The 20,642-nt window shown below is 38.5% G+C and overlaps 2 protein-coding genes across 2 annotated transcripts in view; one reads left to right on the forward strand and one right to left on the reverse strand.

The window, feature by feature from the left end:
• Positions 1-1,729, forward strand: part of LOC140199085 (tRNA (cytosine(34)-C(5))-methyltransferase, mitochondrial-like) — an 80,613-nt gene extending 78,884 nt beyond the window's left edge. Inside the window, exon 7 of the mRNA XM_072260573.1 lies at positions 1,626-1,729. Within this exon, the coding sequence (XP_072116674.1) occupies positions 1,626-1,629 (4 nt within the window). The 3' untranslated portion in view covers positions 1,630-1,729. The remainder of the gene's footprint in view (positions 1-1,625) is intronic.
• LOC140199086 (superoxide dismutase [Cu-Zn]-like) lies at positions 1,284-20,313 on the reverse strand. The gene is made up of 5 exons (XM_072260574.1): positions 20,200-20,313; positions 14,074-14,167; positions 9,575-9,644; positions 5,873-5,990; positions 1,284-1,466 (listed from the first exon to the last, which is right to left on the reverse strand). The coding sequence occupies exons 1-5, from the start codon at positions 20,311-20,313 to the stop codon at positions 1,347-1,349; spliced, it is 516 nt and encodes a 171-aa protein (XP_072116675.1). The 3' UTR covers positions 1,284-1,346.
• Positions 20,314-20,642: the final 329 nt, after the last annotated feature.

A 20,642-nucleotide genomic window follows, 5' to 3' on the forward strand; every position in this document is an offset into this window, starting at 1 on the left:
CTCTTTAATGCTGCTTTCTTCCTTTTCACGGTGGATGGGGTTCTGTCAGAATCCGTGATCTACAGCTGCATTCTAATTGTGGTTCTTTACGGTGATGGTTCTCGCTTCCAGAGCTCACCAACTGGCTATTTTCAATATCCCCAGGATATGGTCTGGAAGACGTGTGTATTCGGAGTGAGGCCCTGAGGAGTTGTGGACGAACCAGTTCCCTGCCTGTGTCACCGACTGAGGCGTTGAGGGAGAACAGAACATCGCACTGAGACAGTGGATGAGGCTGTTGAAAGACTCTACACTCAGGCAATCACACTCTCCCCCTCAATGGTGGGGACAAGTTTGCTGCTGATTCTTGAGTCAGAGAAACTCAAAATAAAAGTGACAAGCAGACTGTAACATCATAATCAGTGAGCTGTTTTATTGGTCTCCCCTCTCGCTGTGAAAGGGTGACACCTCTCCATCCCTTGTTAGTGAGAGAGAACGAGCCTGTGACATGTTGAATTGTCAAGTGGACAATAGATTTTGTTGGACTGCAAATCATGCTCTCTCTTTTGGGGTTATTTCTAGTGATTGGTGGGTGGTGGGCACTGATACTTGCTGCTGAAATAAGTGGGGTGGGTTGATGCTTTGCTGCTGCTTGTGCATGGGGGGGGGAGGAGTGCTTTTTCTGTCATTCATTCAGATGTCTGCAAAGAGTAAAATTTCAGGTTGTAAACTGTATACATTCTTTGATATTAAATGGAACCACTGACTAATTAATCTACCAACCTGTAGATCTGTTTGATGTAGAAGGAAATTGAAGCACAGGGATTGTCCCATGTTGTCGAAAATTTCACACAGATAACACTGGAGGTCATAATTAAATCTGGGTCACTAGTGTATCTCCCTCTAATTTCCACTGTGCTGTACCAGAAAGTTCAGAAACCTAGCCTTTACTGAGAGGAAATTTGGCTTACTGAGTTGCTGACCATATCATTTAAGGCAAAAGGGAGAGTGCCAAAGTATACAGATTTGCAAGAGGTACAAAAGGAGATCTACAAATAAAATTATTTGGCAATATACATCAATATAGCCATGCATTTAGGAAGGTTGAAACTCAAAAATTCAGTTTTAATCATGTTTACTGCAGCAAACAGAGTTGTGTATTACTTCCCTTGAGACACCAAACAACAAGATGTGAATTTTTAAATAAACAGAAACAAAACCACATGCATTAATAATTTTCCATGCACTAAGCTATATCAGTAAATATTAAATACAACTTTTCAAAGTTGACTAACATTGGCTTACAGTTAATTCACACAGTCTGGTTATCTTGCTGGTTAGAATTTTGTACTGCAGTATTAGATTCCTTAGTTGGCAGCAACTTCAGCTATTCCAATGACTCCCCAGGCTAAACCTGTCGCAGCATTTCCTGTTATAAGGCTCTCTTCATTTCCTCCTTTTCCCAGATCATCTTCCTCTGCCCGAATCTTTAAAAAGTGAAAATATCACTATTTATCTTAAAAAAGGATCAATCAGACTTTATGGTCAGTTGTAAGATTCACTAATTAAATGAGTTTAAGCATTTTGATAGATTATTAAAACCAGTGATTTTTGATTTCCTATTATATATTTTCATTATCTTTCAGATGATAAAAACAGAATTTTCCAAAAACTGAGGTGAGAGGAGAAAATGTTCAAAGATATTCACATGTCACACACAAGATATGAGCATTTAAAATTCATGAGCTATGCTGATTGATAACTGGGAACTTACCTTTGGCAGCAAAAGAAAACACCTTTCAGTTTAAGGAAATTCCAATTTTCTTTCAATATTGAGGAATCATATTATTATACTTCAGAGTATGTCATTTCTGGTTAGATAAAGATTAATAGTACAGTGCCCCTGAAGAAGTGTCCCTTAAAGCTAATCAATTGAACAATGGTTTAGGTCACACACAATATACTATTTATTGAACTTAAAAGTTTGCACTATTTCCTTGTGTATGAAGCACCATCATTTTCATTCCCATATAATTCTACTTGTATTAATAGCCAAAGCTACAGATCCTTTAAAATTTTCAATGAATATAAACTACTTAGGAATCAAGAACCTGCTTAATCCAATTCTACTTACATCGTAATTATGTTTAGGAACTCTAATTAATTGCATGTTGTCATTTAGCTTGACCAAGTAATTTGCTGATTTTCACAGATTTTAGCAAAGGTTAAAATAAACAAATTCTCGTTAATTTCCTAGTTATTTCATAGGGTTGTGATTTATCCATTAATGGATTAAAACTTCTACACTTATAAGTCAATTGCAAACAAGCATTTGAGATGAAAATGCCAATAATACTGGAGAAATTGTCGATATCCCTCAGAGTAGAGAAGACTTGCTATGACAAAAGATGCATTTGTTTCTATGCTATATATGCTACTTCTTGTTCTTTTTTCTCAATACATGCAAGATTAAAAATCCTTGTAATTTAGAAATAAAACTTTAGGCCATTTAATAAAGAATAAATCAGCAGATAAGGTGAGCAGATATCAATGGAGCAAGTATTTGTAAATCTTCGTTCTATGTTTGCATCCCTGATGTAATACTTTATAGTCCATTTTACATACCTCCCAACATCTAATGTCTTTGGACTGCTAATTCGCCACTGCACAACTCATTGTGTGGTAATTTTTAAGCCTCTTAAAAGGCTTCAGAGGGTTGTATACTCAGTCAGTTCCACCGTGGGCACAAGCCTCCCCACCAATGAGAACATCTTCAAAAGGTAGTGCTTCAAGAAGGCAGCATCCATCATTAACGACCCTCACCGTCCAGGATATGGCCTCTCCTCATTTCAATCATCAGGGAGGAGGTACAGAAGCCTGAAGACCTACATTCAATGTTTTAGGAACAGCTTCTTTCGCCCCACCAACAGTCCATGAATACTAATTCACTATTCCTCTTTTGCTTGATTTATTTTGTTTTTTAAATCTATAGCAATTTTGCTGTCACAAAACAACACATTTTATGACTAATATCAATGACAATAAACCTGATTCTGATTTTAGTTCAATGTTTGGTATTTCTTAAGCCACCTGAATCAATAACTGATTACTATTTGCGAAAAGGAGAAAAATATTTCTCTGGAAATAGCCCAAAACACTGACCAGTTTATCAAGGCTTCCTGATTCTAGACAAGTACTTGCAGATATACCTGACTGGCTTTTTATAAATGTACTTAAATACTGTATACTTGTAATGACAAATAATGAAATAAACTGTAGTGATTGCTTAAACTGTTCAATATCATTAAGAAGTCCAGACACTAATGATCATACATGCACAAACAATGCAACCCTAGCTCAAATTAACACAGAGGTAACAAAGTCAGGCTAGTAGGTCTACAGAGATCCTCGAAAAGTGACAAGATTGCTTTGAAATATAGATATAGAAAAGCTGTTGCTATGGATGTATGGGTGAACATTATTCTTGCAAATTATCCATGATCTATTTATGCAACCATACATTGTCTCATTGAATTGTTTTATAAATATTGCACTTTCTACATCATTTTGAATCAGATAAAGCTATCTGCAATTGATAAGCTTGGCTCCTTACTACTCTCTGTATTGGGGCAAGGAATCGGTGAAAATTTGCACCCTTCCATTTGCTTTCGTAAAGAAATGGAAAGTTCAATATTTGTTAATTTCTTAAGGACATAGTTAGCCATAGTAATTGTTACATTTATGGTTAAAAGCCTAACTTTAAATGCTTAGATTGTCTTTACCTAGTTAAATTATTTCAATTTTAAAATAATATTGAATACCTATTTAAATTTGATTATGATTTTTCAGTTGTAAATTATTTAAAATATTACTTAGACATTGCACTTTTCAATTTCCCAATTTACTATTGATAAGAGTTCTTCAAAATGATTAGACAAGTTGGTGACGTCAAAATCACTGGATGCCAAACATATCCCAAAACTAATACCTCAATACAGCCAATATCTCGAAAGGGAAATAAATGAAACAGTGATCACAGAAGGTGAACTTCCAACACAAAATCATTATGAAATAGAAAGATTAACATGAATTTCACTATATAGTAAACTAATTATATTATTTTAGATAGCTGCAAGTTCAGAGACCGTCAATCAGTTGGCAGCTGGAAGGTAAAAGTTTTGTTTTCTTTCTATCCAGCTTTAAACAGTCAGTTAAACATACAGATGCATTACAACTAAATTTTTTTTAACTTTTCAAAATATTTTGACATTAAATGATTCACCATTCTAATTTGTTTGGAAAAAATATGTATCATATCTTCAAAATAAAGTTAATCTTCTAGGCAAAACTAAAAAGTTGATCATCTTTCATTGGAACAGTGGCCATTTAACAGGAGGCACAATTTAGTCCTTTTGAGTAGGCAATAACATGGATAAATTAACATGAAGAAATTATTAGCAGTGACTGCAGTCATAAAACTGAAGAATAAGCCTAATGTAAAATTATGATGGAAGATTTTACTGTATGGATAGAAAATCATCAGTTGTGAGCATGTAAATCCTAAACATAATCCTGCACATGATGGTAGCACTTTGCAGAGAGCTTTCTTGTAAGTTGTTTTCTACTCCCAAACGGTAATAAAATACCAATATTTGATCAAATCGAACTGAGAATAAAAACTTTGAAAACTGAAGATTTTAAGGATAAGATTGAATGATGATGCCCAGCAACTTCAATTTACCATTATTAGGAAGATTATAAAGTTGGTATGATAATGGTCTGGAATTTTATGACTCGACTACTACAGCAATAAAATTAACATACTCAGCAAATACTTAGGTTTAATAGAAAACAAAAATAAACTGTAAATGCTGAAGCCTGAAATAAAAATAGAAATGGTGGAAGGACTCAACCAGTCAAGCAGCATCCCTTCCATTGATGTTGCTTTACTAAGTCCTTCCAGCATTTTTGTTTTTCTACCAAGTTTAGTATCTGGCCTGCTGGTCTAGGCTAATTTAGTTCTGGCCAACTGATGAATAGTACTATTAATGTCAATGTGTCTGGATTTGGGTGGGAAAAGGAAATCATGCATTCCTAACTCACAAATTTGATTGTATTAAAAGCTTTTGTTGAGCATCAGATGGAGATACAGTTGAACAAAAACTGCACCTGGTTAATCAGAAAGCCCATTTTACAATTCCTGCAATAACTAGTTCAGTTCAGGAGCACAAAAAGCTTGGGAAAAATTGCTGAGCAGATTTTGCCAGGCCAGCTCTGCAGAGTGAAATAGAGATCCATTTAAATATATTTACCAAAATTCTGTCTCCTGATCTATAACATTTACAGGAAGGCACAAGTTGAACTGACCACACTTCCAGCATATATTATTCAAAATTATGAGGGAGGTTGTCATATCATAGTTAATTTTTTTTAATATTATTAGTTTGTTAATAGCAAAGGTATCAGATAGAAGTAAGTGAAATTGGCTTACCTGATTAAATGACACAAAGAACAATAAATGTGTACAAAGTAAACTATTAAGATGCATCTTATATGCAGCCCCACCCCCACAGCTTTGAGATTATTAATGCTCATTAATTAGCTCAAAATTAATGCTACACCATCCCATCTCCCATCCTCTTTGGGGTGATAAAATCATGGATATTTACAGCACAGGAGAAGGCCATTTGGTTCACTGTGCCACATCTACTCAACTTCCCCACACCAAATAACTCTGCTCATGGAAAGTCTAAATTATATCGTAAACTCACTGTTGAGAAACAGGAGTCCATGAATCTGCTGGAACAAAGGGCATATGCATACTTGTGAATTGAAAATAACTTGACATGAAACAGTCTACCTCATGAGGCCATGTAGCCACTTTTATACCTACCACCACAGCCCGACCAATTATGGATTCAGTTCCTGAAAGACTAAGAAGGTGATCTTCTATTTGAAACTCAGCCATGCCTTCTTCATTTGCTTCAACGTTACCGAGGTCCCCCACATGCCTAGAATGTATTAGCAAAAAGAATCTAAATAATTTTGCAAATTGCTACTGAATTATGAAACCTTGAAAAGTTCATAACAATATAAAGGGAAGGAGAAGTCCAGCTGAATATCTTTTCAGAATAGTCCTCCAAAATCTATAGAAAATAATTTGGACCCAGACTGATCTCAGTGCTCTGCTGAAGTCAATTGAGGAAATCATATTATTAAAAAAGTCAAGCCAAATGAAATAGCCTCCTTCCTTAGCTATGTATTCCATTTCATATACATTTGTAGCACAGATTAAGAACAGAACATTTTATACGTTCAATGAACCTGGCTACAACAGAGTATCTCCATAATATATCATGTCAGATGATAAATTAGTTAAGTGGTTAGAAAGGGATTCATTTTGAAGAAGTTGAAATTGTTTATGAAACAGAACTTTACTAGACAGGATAGAATCATTGTTAAATTGTCAGCAGCAACCTTCATTATAAACAAATAACTTAGTGATTGATTTTAATATTCTTAGCATTTAGATGTATCAATAAAATTACATTACAAGGAAGGAAAGGACATCATAATAATATGCAAACTTTGACTTTTGTATTGCAATTCAAATTGAAAGTTTTAGTGCAAGCATGAAATGACAGAAAATTTCCAAGAAAATAATGTTTATTATTTATTTTGAAATACAGTGCAGAATAGGCCCTTCAGTCCCTTTGAACCGCACTACCAGCAATCCACCGATTTACCTCTTTAGCTTAATCATCAGACAATTTACAATGGCCAATTAGCCTACTAACTGGTATATCTTTGGACTGTAGGAGGAAACTGGAGCACCCAGAGGAAACCCACGCGTTCACAAGGAGGATGTACAAGCTCCAAACTTAAGCTTTGAACGCCGATGCCCCGAGATGAAATAGCATCACATTAATCATTATGCTACCATGGCACCAATATATTAAATAGACAAAGAAATTTACTTTGTTAAAACAATTTTGTAAAATTGGAACTGTAGAGTCAACATGTCTACATTTAAAGTCTGAACATTGAAGGAAAGCTAAATAAATTACATCTGAAAAATTGGTAGCCACTCTTCAGTCTTCTATCTTAAATGCACCATGTACCAATGGATTCATGTTGCTGAATAATTCAATATCCTGTGATAACTATTATATCCTATGATGAAATTCAGCTCCTGAGTCCTCATTAGATGGAACTGAGAAACTATGTGAGAATCAATGAAACTATGGATGCTGGACATCTGAAATAAAAACAGAAAAGGCTGGAAACACTCGACATTAAGTCTACTTCTCTTGCCATGAATGTGCTTATCTGGTTGAGTGTTTCCAACATTCTCTGTTTTTAATTGAGTAGCTGTTTGTTCCAATTGTAGCAACTTCTGAGCACAAGAGGTCAGGATTTTTGTCATAGAGACACAAATAGAAATTCAGTCATGCATGAAATCCATATGCAGAAATAGCACAAGTTGTTGTCTTCCATTTTGTTTACTATGGGCATTGTGACAGCATTGGATTAAAGTGAAAGCTTAGGGGTTGACAATGCGCTCATCTACTTTGTGATGAATAGGTTTAAAAGTCCTGGGGTCTTCAGGGTAGCTGTACTTACTGAAGATGCACTGTAGCAAACATACTTTAACACATCTGAGCTGTACTTTATACATGATATAAAGCCTTTACAAAGACAAAGTCCCTCACAGCAGAACACCCAATCTCTGATTCTTTCTTGCAACCATGATTGTCATCAGCACTTTCTGAATATGGCTACAAAATACCAATGACTTTTTATTGAGTGAAGAGAAGATAAATTCTTCACCTGTTGACTTGAGAAACTGTCACAAATGTGACATGTATCAACTGTGGACAACAGAAATGATTTGGTGACTAAGAGACTATGATGACATTCACCACCATAGGCACAGCAGTACATACCTGTGGCTGAAGCTCTGTCTGCAGACATCTGCAGAAAGCAGTGAACACCTTTTGATAACTTGATAACAAATACATTGTTTTTAGATAGGTGGATTTAGTAGCATAATTCCAGAGAAAAAAATAATTTTCCATACCAGAGATCCTTTACCCTTTCTCTTTTAGTTTCCTTTGTTAAAACAGTCGTGAATCTGGCCCTTCACTCTTGGTCTGCTTGAGGCCGAATGGCATGGCATTTTTTGGTTTGTTTTCCATGGAGCTGAGGTGGGGTGGGAGGAGACCTGATAGAGGTATACAGAATTATGAGAGGTGCACACAGGGTAAAAAGAAAGAAATTAAGAAGACGGCAGGGTGGTATAGTGATTAGCACAACGCTTTACTGTACTAGTGACCTGGGTTCAATTTCCGCCACTGACTGTAAGGAGCTTGCATGTTCTCTTCATGACCGCATGGGTTTCCTCCGGTTGCTCCAGTTTTTTCTCACAGTCTAAAGACATACTGGTTGGTAGGTTAATTGGTCAAAGTAAATTGTTTAGGCTAGGGTTAAATTGGGGATTGCTGTGCAGTGTGACTTGAAGGGCCGGAAGGGCCTACTCCACGCTATATCGCAATAAAATTAAATTAAGTTATTTTTCTTCACCCAGAGGGTGATAGACACTACTGGAGTGGTGGTCAATACAGATACTATAAAGGTCTCGTATGGGCTAATTTGAGGCAGTGGGTTCCAAGCCCAAGAGTGTAATGAAGTAGCAGGCCCTGGGTGCAAGAGCAAGGAATGATCTACTGTTTGGCTGATTTAAGTGCCAGCCCATAGTAAAAAGGTCAGGGTGTTGGGGCCAGGGGAGAGGACTGAGCCAGTGTTCAGCCCGCTGCTGGGCAAGGTTTACTTATTTCCACGCTGAACTGTGCCTGTGGCCTGCAACTAATGGCTCCTGGATTGGCTGTGACTGGCTTCGTGGCTGTGGACTCACTTTCATGAACTTCAGTTCCGAATGTTATTTGCTTATTTTTATTGTTTGCATGATTTGTTTATTTTTGCACATTGGGTACTCGACAGTCTTTTTTTAATGGGTTCCAACCGGTTTCTTTGTTTTGTGGCTGCCTGTCATCATCATCATAAGGTGCTGTGCCCAGTTTGAACTTTGACTGCCATGGCCCACGCACTCCTGTTTCGGGTCAAGTGGATCAATTCATTTGGTATTCATTTCCAGTTCTCTGGCTGCTGTTGCTATCATCATTTGTCTTTGTCTTCCTCTTGCTTTCTTCCGATCAATCTTTCCCATAATTACCGTGCATTCCAACTCCTCTTTCCTAATCACATGTCCAATGAAGTTACGTTGCCTTTTCATGATCTCATACATTATTTCTCTTTTTGTGTTTGCTCTGTTCGTGACATCCTCGTTAGATATTCGTTTCGTCCATGATATTCTTTGCACCCTCCTCAAAAACCACATCTCTGCTGCTTCAATTCATTTCCTCATATTACTAGATATTGTCCAACGTTCTGAGCCATATAACATAACTGGATAAACGTAACATTTACCTGCCTGTAAGGAGACAAATCTCAAGGTTGTATATTCTTTGATAATGAATGTACTTTCAACTTTTGAGAATGAATTCACATTTAAAAATCACCAATTGTCAACATTCACCTTTGTTCATCTTCTGGTCCACCATGTGTTTTCTTTCGAGGATTGAAATGTGGTCCTACACTGTGATAACCTGAAAATAAACTATATGGCGTTATATATAAAAACATTCCAGTTTTCTAAATTACAATTACTTTGAAAGAAAATGAAGACCCCATTCAGCATTAGAAGATAACTAATGCAACTATACTGTAAAACAAAATGTCCTTTATGGTTGCATTTGGTGACAATACTTTCGCTAACTAAAATAGAGAGGTTGGGTAATGCTCCAGTCGACCAAACCTCATGTCCACTTTACTACAAGGATTTTCTGCACATAATTTATCTGCAACTGTCCTTGAGTTCCTGCATTTTTCTTAAGAACTTAACTTGGCTGCTGTTCCTTAAAATAATTTTAAACGATTACAATTTTAATTCTCAGCATATTAGTTATTACTTTATACTTTATTGTCACCAAACAATAAAGTATAAAGGTACAATCATCACAGCGATATTTGATTCTGCGCTTCCCACTTCCTATATTACAAATATTAAATATTAAAAATAGTAAAAATTAGTAAATATTAAAAATTTAAATTCTAAATCATAAATACAAAATAGAAAAATGGAAAGTAAGGTAAAGCAAAAAAACCAAGAGGCAGGTCCAGATATTTGCAGGGTACGGCCCAGATCCGGGTCAGGATCCGTTCAGCAGTCTTATCACAGTTGGAGAGAAGCTGTTCCCAAATCTGGCCGTATGAGTCTTCAAGCTCCTGAGCCTTCTCCTGGAGGGAAGGGGGACAAAAAGTGTGTTGGCTGGGTGGGTCGTGTCCTTGATTATCCTGGCAGCACTGCTCCGACAGCATGCGGTGTAAAGTGAGTCCATGGACGGAAGATTGGTTTGTGTGATGTGCTGCGCCGTGTACACCATCTTCTGCAGCTTCTTTCGGTCTTGGACAGGACAACTTCCATACCAGGTTGTGATGCACCCTAGAAGAATGCTTTCTACGGTGCATCTATAAAAATTAGTGAGGGTTTTAGAGGATAGGCCAAATTTCTTTAGTTTTCTCAGGAAGTAAAGGCGCTGGTGGGCCTTCTTGGCAGTGAACTCTGCTTGGTTGGACCATATCAGGTCATTTGTGATATTGACCCCAAAGAACTTAAAGCTTTTGACCTGTTCCACTTGTGCACCACCAATGTAAATTGGGTTGTGCGGTCCACTACTCCTTCTGAAGTCAACGACCAATTCCTTCGTCTTGCTGATGTTGAGGATATTAAATGGCCTGATTTCAAGCTTTTAAAATTGCTGATGAACTGAGAAAAAGGTCCAACAAGGAATTTTTAGTTGTCAAGCAAACTCGATTTTTAAACATGAAGTAAATCCTAAATTTAATTCCATACATATAAATCTAACAATAAATGATCAAAATCTAACAAGTGTAGGAGGACAAATCAGTAAATTATCTAGAGAAGAGTAATAGAAACATAGAAACATAGAAAATAGGTGCAGGAGTAGGCCATTCGGCCCTTCGAGCCTGCATTGCCATTTATTATGATCATGGTTGATCATCCAACTCAGAATCCCGCCCCAGCCTTCCCTCCATACCCCCTGACCCCCGTAGCCACAAGGGCCATATCTAACTCCCTCTTAAATATAGCCAATGAACTGGCCTCAACTGCTTCCTGTGGCAGAGAATTCCACAGATTCACCACTCTCTGTGTGAAGAAGTTTTTCCTAATCTCGGTCCTAAAAGGCTTCCCCTCTATCCTCAAACTGTGGCCCCTCGTTCTGGACTTCCCCAACATCGGGAACAATCTTCCTGCATCTAGCCTGTCCAAACCCTTTAGGATCTTATACGTTTCAATCAGATCCCCCCTCAATCTTCTAAATTCCAACGAGTACAAGCCCAGTTCATCCAGTCTTTCTTCATATGAAAGTCCTGCCATCCCAGGAATCAATCTGGTGAACCTTCTTTGTACTCCCTCTATGGCAAGGATGTCTTTCCTCAGATTAGGGGACCAAAACTGCACACAATACTCCAGGTGTGGTCTCACCAAGGCCTTGTACATCTGCAGTAGTACCTCCCTGCTCCTGTACTCGAATCCTCTCGCTATAAATGCCAGCATACCATTCGCCTTTTTCACCGCCTGCCGTACCTGCATGCCCACTTTCAATGACTGGTGTATAATGACACCCAGGTCTCGTTGCACCTCCCCTTTTCCTAATTGGCCACCATTCAGATAATAATCTGTTTTCCTATTTTTGCCACCAAAGTGGATAACTTCACATTTATCCACATTAAATTGCATCTGCCATGAATTTGCCCACTCACCCAACCTATCCAAGTCACCCTGCATCCTATTAGCATCCTCCTCACAGCTAACACTGCCCCCCAGCTTCGTGTCATCCGCAAACTTGGAGATGCTGCATTTAATTCCCTCATCCAAGTCATTAATATATATTGTAAACAACTGGGGTCCCAGCACTGAGCCTTGCGGTACCCCACTAGTCACCGCCTGCCATTCTGAAAAGGTCCCGTTTATTCCCACTCTTTGCTTCCTGTCTGCTAACCAACTCTCCACCCACACCAATACCTTACCCCCAATACCGTGTGCTTTAAGTTTGCACACTAATCTCCTGTGTGGGACCTTGTCAAAAGCCTTCTGAAAATCCAAATATACCACATCCACAGGTTCTCCCCTATCCACTCTACTAGTTACATCCTCAAAAAATTCTATGAGATTCGTCAGACATGATTTTCCTTTCACAAATCCATGCTGACTTTGTCCGATCATTTCACCGCTTTCCAAATGTGCTGTTATCACATCCTTGATAACTGACTCCAGCAGTTTCCCCACCACCAACGTTAGGCTAACCGGTCTATAATTCCCCTGTTTCTCTCTCCCTCCTTTTTTTTAAAAAGTGGAGTTACATTAGCCACCCTCCAATCCTCAGGAACTAGTCCAGAATCTAACGAGTTTTGAAAAATTATCACTAATGCATCCACTATTTCTTGGGCTACTTCCTTAAGCACCCTAGGATGCAGACCATCTGGCCCTGAGGATTTATCTGCCTTCAATCCCTTCAATTTACCTAACACCACTTCCCTACTAACATGTATTTTGCTCAGTTCCTCCATCTCACTGGACCCTCTGTCCCCTACTATTTCTGGAAGATTATTCATGTCCTCCTTAGTGAAGACAGAACCAAAGTAATTATTCAATTGGTCTGCCATGTCCTTGCTCCTATTAATGGGCAATTAGAAATTCATCTAGATCAACCAAATAAATACCATGTCTATAAAAGCACGTCCTAAACCTACGAACTCTACCACCAAAGAAGACAAGGCCAGTAGGTGTTTGGGAACAGCAGAGTCTACAGGATCGCTCCAGGTCATACACCACCTCAACTGGAAACTTTATCACTGGTCCTTCACTATTACTAGGTCCAAAGTCTTGCAAGCTCCTCTTCAAAAGCACAGTGGGAGTATTTTAGCAAAAGGACAGTAGCACTTCAATAAGGCAGCTCACTGCTACTTTTCAGGGATGATAGGGCAATAAAACACTGGCCTTACCTTGTAGATTGATTTAAAAGAGTTCCAGCCCATTATAAATTCATATTTAGTTCTATTGCATAAATACTTTGGAAGCCTACACTATCAACTCCACCGTAAAGGCCGGAAAGGACACGCTGCTTTGAATGTAGATCAGGTTCAAACTGCACATTTTTGGTGGTATCACATTCGGACAAGAATTAGTGATAGTAGGTTAAGCTAATTCCCTTTCCACTGCTCAATATTATTGAACAAACTAAAACAAATCTTGTTTGAAACTCAACCTTGGTTGCCTCATATGTGCAGTTAATCTTAAGTAACAGAATGCACTAAAGTATTAAAAGAGTTCAATATTGTTCAAAAGCAGCATTGTGATATCTCCAAGGCCCATATGTATTCTGCACTGGTTCAGAGCAATCTTAATTAAGATTTTTAAAAAATCAAATATCTTCTAAAAGACAAAGATTATCCTATTCAGCTAGAGCCATAACATTGTTGAAAGATGAAAAAGCAAACCTTATTACTTGAAATGTTGATAATAAGCTATAGACACAAAATGCTGGAGGAACTCAGCAGGCCAGACGGAGTACATAGAACATAGAACATAGAACACAGAAAACCTACAAAGAAAACCCACAAAGCTGTGCCGAACATGTCCCTATCTTAGAACTACCTTGGCTTTACCCATAGCCCTCTATTTTTCTAAGCTCCAGGTAGCCATCCAGGAGTCTTTTAAAAGACCCTATCATTTCTGCCTCCACCACCACCGCTGGCAGCCCATGCCAGCAGGTTGAAGGCTACCCAGACAGAGTACAAGGTGTTGCTCCTCCTACCTGAGTGTGGCCTCATCACAACAATGGAGAAGGCCATGGACAGACATATCAGAATGGGAATGGGAAGCAGAGTTAAAATGGGTGGCCACCGGGAGATCCTGCTTTTTCTGGCAGATGGTTAGTATTCTGTCCATACCATTAAAAAGATTTCCAAAGGCGCACACATGTAGTCCATGTTTTCCACATGTTAATCCAGTAATAATTCCTTTTATTAATACTGTTCCATTTACCTGAGAAGTAAGACATTAAAATAGAAAAATGGTTAGACCTCAAGGAAGCATATATTAGAAACGTAGACATTTAAGCAAGATAAGATTTGTCACCAATGAAATCTACCATAAACATGGTAGTAGAGTCCATTTTGAACTCTTTTAATTCCCCAAAATTATCATTTCAGCAGTTTGGGAAGTGATCTAACTTATCAATTTAAACAATGATGGGCAAGCTAACAGATAATTATTCAAAACTTTTCTTTGATCCTTTCTGCATTTACTCATGCACAACTTTTTTCTAAAAAAAATATAGTATTTTAGTGATTGTGGCTAGTGCAAAGTTCAACTGAATTACTGCTGCACTATTAGAAGGGTGTACTTTAAGGGTTTTCAAAGGTCCATTTAATGTCAAAGAAATGTATACAATATACATCCTGAAATGCTTTTTCTATGCAACCATCCACGAAAACAGAGGAGTGCCCCAAAGAATGAATGACAGTTAAACGCTGGAACCCCAAAGGCCCCCCCAAACTCCTCTCCCTCCCGTGCATAAGCAGTAGCAAACAATGTTCCCCACTCCCCCCACTGGCAAAAAAAAATCGGCACCCACCAAGCACTCAAGTGTGCAGCAGAAGCAAGAGCAAAGGCACAGACTTGCAGTACTCCAAAGTCTACGTGTTCACCCAGTTTTCAACATACCACAGTTCTCTCCCTCCCTAATAAGGGAGAAAGAAATATCTCCATTTCACAGCGAGAGCAGAGACATAACAAACAACTCGCTGGTTTACGATGTTAAAAGTCCATTGCGTTGCTTTTTCTGAGCTCTATGCCCAAAGATCTCACGTCTCTGGTGTTACATGCTCAAGGAGATCTGTAATTTTTTTTGTGAGAATGATGTAATGGTCTTTTGGAGGTCACCTGATGTGATTTTCCTGCTGATGTGAGGTCACGTGATGACGTGCACCATGGGTATATAAGGGAAGATCCCAGATGACGCAGTTAGTTTTTAGTTTGTAGATTTCCAGGTAGAACATGCTGTGTCTCAGTTTCTGTTGCATGTTTGTTTTTGTGACACAGTTTCATTTTTAAAACAGAGTGTTGCATTCTATTGCAAGATACAATATTATTGGACTGGAAATTTTTGGCTAGATGCGTTGATTTACTCAATTCCAACAGTAGTATAGGAGAATGAAGACTTTATCGAAGGATCAAGAGGAGTCGGCATCATTTGGCAGTTTAATAAAGGATCAACCTTATTGAATCTTCGTTGGTGGAGTGGCGACCTGCATCGAGATAACTCTTGCCAAAAGAGAAAAGAGTTCATACAAAGGTTTGATCTCTCTAGAAGAACTTAAGGTCAGTTGTTTTAAACCATTTATTTTTGGCATCATGAATCCTGTGGACAGAACCAGCAGGAAAGTCGCGTCTATGAAGAAATCCTTCTCCAGAGAAGTCTCTCCCAACTGAACATATAAATCTGTTGGACTTTTGAATTTACCATTTTAAGAACTATATCTGACTTTATCGCTTTAAGAACTGTTTTCACATTTAACGCTTTAAGAAACCAGTGCCGAGTGACGAGTTGTTGAACGGCTGCATATCGGTTAACTTCCGGTTAAAGTTTTCAGTTGTTTTTCTCCTTATCGTTTATCCGTGTTTAATAAATGTAACCTGTCTCGATTGATATTCATTGTTGCCGTTTATGTAACACTGGGCACACAGCCAAAGATCTTCTGGCTCCCACGACACACTGGTCTGTCAGGACACTGAGCCTCCATCCACCCGTCTCCAGAGCCCCGAAATCCTAGGCCTCCAAATGCAAGCCAAACTCTTAGGCCGCGCCCTTGGCATGTAGGGCAATGGCCAGTCGTGAAACCCTAAAAGTGGGTCCCATTCCCGCAAAGAACCAAAGACAGCGTGTAATTACAGGTCAGGGTCTTCAAAAGAACCCTGAAAGGGAAAAATAGAGATATTAAAGATGGAAATAGAGCTGTTTCCGAAGATGCAAGCAAAGGAGTCACCGTTTAGCACCATCTTGACTAAGCTCCACCCTCCATCAGATAAAATATAGTTGCATTCAGGATAGGGGAGTGTTATTGGTATCTTTTCTAAAACTTGTACTTCAATTTCAAGTGACCAATCGGAGGATCTGCTGTCACATGATCTAAGATCAAATGTACTGGAACTCCAAGCTTAGATGACATATTATCATAGGCCTCCCACTGGTGTTGTTGGCAATCTTACTCTATGGTAGGATACTATTATCCACATTCTTGTTCTTTCAACCTCCTTCCATCAGTTCAAACATTAACAACTGCAAATGAACGGAAGGGGGGTTCATGATCAAGAGTCTGCTGGAGCCCACCATGGCTGTGACTGGGAATGGTAAACCGGATATTCCTATCCCATTTGACTGAAGCCCCTCTTTCTCTCATTCAGTGACGGAAAAAAAAACAAGAGATCAATTTCTCTCTCTCAGATACATAAATGATCTATTTATTCTTTTCAGAAAATAAACTTTTAACATACCATTCTGAAAGTTAGTAGAAACAGAATTAGCATAGAAAACCTACAGCACAATACAGGCCCTTCAGCCCACAAAGCTGTGCCGAATGTGTCCTTACCTTAGAAATTACCTAGGGTTACCCATAGCTCTCTATTTTTCTAAGCTCCATGTATCTATCCAGGAGTTTCTTAAAAGACCCTATTGTAATTAATTAACTTTGGAATTAACCTGGAACGAGCATTAGCACTGCAATGCCTACCATGTGCCCCCCCCCACCAAAGAAAATTGAAAAGTTCAAAGTGATTGAATCCTTCATATTCATATCACGCTTGGCTGAGTTCCCTTTAAGTCTCATTTGCCGCTAGAAGTTCACCAACAAGAAATCCAAGCTGGAGGAGCACTTTGCAAGTAGGAAACATTTGCTGAAAATTATCTATATTGGAATGCCAGAAAGAAACCCATCGTGAAAATGAAATACAATTTATCAAAGCAGCTGTGTATTGATTTCAGAAACTGTAACAAAAACATTTTAATATTTCGTTCTTACTGATTCAGCAACATGAGATATTTACAAACAAAGGAGGCCCAGTAAATGCATTAAAGGTTAAAAAGACACTACTTGATTAGGATAATATGAAAAGTACCAATTAACCATTTCAAAAAACTACAGAATGATAGAAGGAATACCAGTCAGTGAACTAATCTACACAGTACTGAAGGGAACCCCATGGGTCTGATGGCTGCTTCCACACTCTCTCTCTCTCTGTAAGTCTGCCCCTCAAGTCTGATTGTGACACCAGCCTAAACCAAGAGTACCCCTGCCCCTTTTTATAGCCTTAAAACCCTTATCTTAGTATTTTTCCATGGTACCAGGAGCTATCTGTTTATCAATGTGCCCTTTAGGCCTAGACACAATTTAATAATAAAGCAGTATGTTTTGGTGTAAAACTCTTTATCAGAGGCAGCCAATTTGCCTACAACTTGTAAATTTCTTCTGCAAGCACTTGGCAGGACCAGGGGAGGGAGAGGTAAGGAAACCGCCAGAATGCAAACAGCACAGTACAAGACCAACCAGTAATTTAACATTCAGCCAGGACAAGCAGATATAACAATCCTTTTCAAAAGCTATTTTCTTTCCTTGCTTTTGCACATAGTAAGAGGAAATCAATATTACACTAGAAAGTATAATTTCTCTCCTTACAAAATACAAACCTGTTCAAAAAATTAAAGACATGCTATTGTTGCAGGGAAGGAAAATGAAAAATCATCCAAAATTGCTTAATTAGCATACTAGGGATCTGAATGCAGCTCTGGGTATCCCTATTGCTTTTGATGACCTTGCTTAGCTTGTCCTTCTCAACTGCTATGTGAATTCCTATGGACCCTGAGAGAGCATTTTGCTTAATTGCAGCTCCTTAAAGCCCAAACAAAAAATAATTTTGTCAGCAATTGCTGACTGCTGAAAAAGCAAAAAAAAAAGCACCATTAATGATCTAAGTCATGGAAGAGTCAGGAATTTCTTACTCAGTTGTAAAAATCTGGATGATACTACAATATTGCTTCTTCAAAGCAGTTTATACACGTTTCCACATAAAGATCACAGAGGAAATTACCCTGGTTTTACAGATTGTCAACAAAAGTGACGACAAAGAATTGAATCACTGCCCATTCTGTGAATTTCTTGAAGGGGGTCAACTACCAATATTCCGGTGGTTATTTCCAGAAGAAGAGTTCTTATGCATTGTGCTGACTGCCTGAAACATGAGAAAAGGTGTGGAAATGGAGAGTTTATAGATACTCAGTGACAACAGACATTTATGTTTACAATGAATATCACCTCACAATTAAGCTAAGAACAGAAAGCTCTGAGCAGTACACTGCCGTATCAAATGGAGGTGCATCACAATTACAAAGACCCAGTTTGATCTTGACCTCCAGTGATGTCTGTGTGGACTTTGTACATTCTTTCTTATGCACAAGTTTCTCTGTGGTGTTCTTGATTCCTCCCACATCTCATTGTGTTACTTTATACTTTATTGTCGCCAATTGATACTGGAATGTACAATCATCACAGCGGTATTTGATTCTGCACTTCCTGCTCCCTGGATTACAAATATTAAATATTAAAATATTAAAAATAGTAAAATTTAGTAAATATTACAATTTTAAATTATAAATCATAAATAGAAAATAGAAAGATGGAAAGTAAGGTAGTGCAAAAAAACCGAGAGGCAGGTCCGGATATTTGGAGGGTATGGCCCAGATCCATATGTTAATTTGCTTCAGTAAAATATTCCAGCGTATGTGGATGATAGGAGAACCAGGGTGCAGCTGATGGTGTGTGAGAAAGAATAGGTTCCTGGAAAATAAATGGAGTAATAGAATTGCTCTGAGACCCAGCAGACTGAATGAGCTAAATTGCTTTTTCTATAATCATAAAAAAAACAAATGGCGAATTTGAGAATAAACTGTATCAGTATGAGAAGCCAGATCATTTCAATTATATTTGGAGACACTTAGAGACAGTTTACCAGAAGTCAAACTATGAGTTTGACGTAGACTAAAAAAAATACTGAAAATGAAATAAATATTTGTAGGGCAATTTCAGGAACTAGAGGGGAAATGGAAACAGAAATGATAAAGGAAATGGATATGATAGTGGTGGAAAGGATGCAGAAATGATTTACTAGGGTGTTGCCTGGGATGGAAAAGCTCTGTTTTGAAAAGTGTCTGGAAGAAATTAGGTTTGTTCTTCCAGGAGCAGAGGTTGGACGGCAAGCGGTCATGATTGGACTGTGAAACCTAAAGATAAATAAGACTGCATGAAACTTCCCCCTAAAGCAGAAGTACCGGTAGATAATATTATGGATTCAGGGTAAGGGAAAGAGATGCAGCGAGGATATATTCATTCAGAGAATAGCAAGTCGCTGGAATGCACTGAGTGGTTGAAATTGGATCACCACAGCATTTCCAACCTGTCTAGATAGGTACTTAAATTGCCAATGCATAGAATGATGTGGTCTCTGTGCTGGAAAATGGGTTTAATTCGGGACTCGCCGGTCAGTGCAGCGAGTAGGGCGACTGGTACAGCATGGAAATAGGCTATTCTATTAAGATATCCACATCTCTGCCAATAAGGCAAACTATGTTTTGAAGGCATCTTCGAATATATCTCCCATTTTCACAATACAGTATTTGATGCCCCAGCCATACCAGTTCTCTCAATGAATAAAGAAACATCAATTTTATTTATTAAAACGTTTTACAACCCACCATATTAACGGCACAAATAATTTTCTTTTACAAACCCGGGTTTTAAACGATGACAATTCGGCCTAATCTCCACCACGAAAGGAAATTAGAACCGGCAAGTCCTGGTTTAACTTACGTTGACGGTGGAGGGTATTGAAAGAATTATTTTTACTCGGCCCTGCCACCCAGACCCAGGTCACAGACCCCGCAACGAGGGGGGGAAACTGGGCCAGGCCGAGCGGAGCAGGCGCCAGTGGTTCAGGCCTACGTCCCTACCACGGACCAAACTCACCTGCGATTTAAAGGTGATGGTTCCAGCAACACCACTGACGGTATTTTGTAAATCGGGGAGATGAGGATACATATCACGCTCGTCCTTCAGAATGCATACGGCTTTTATTTCCATCTTTTATTTGAAACCTATAAAATCTGATTGTCTAACCTCCACTGTTAAGAGACATCACGCATATTCACATCGTATCTCGGTGCCCGTGTAGGACCCAAAGTCAGGTCGAGCTTCAGTCCCGTACACAGTTGCACAGACTGCAGTGCCCGTGCGTGTTTTAAGACACAATATTAAAAGTGTCAGTTTTAAATCTAAAAAACTACTTTTTCTTCTTGAGGATCCTCCGGGTCCGCCAGATCTGTTGATTAAAAGGTGACTGATGAGGCCATTGTGGGATCTGCCTTCTCTGACACACGCATATGAGTAATTTCAGAGATAATTCTCATATT

This window comes from Mobula birostris, chromosome 6 (genome assembly GCF_030028105.1).
Source record: "Mobula birostris isolate sMobBir1 chromosome 6, sMobBir1.hap1, whole genome shotgun sequence".
Taxonomy (NCBI): Eukaryota; Metazoa; Chordata; class Chondrichthyes; order Myliobatiformes; family Myliobatidae; genus Mobula; species Mobula birostris.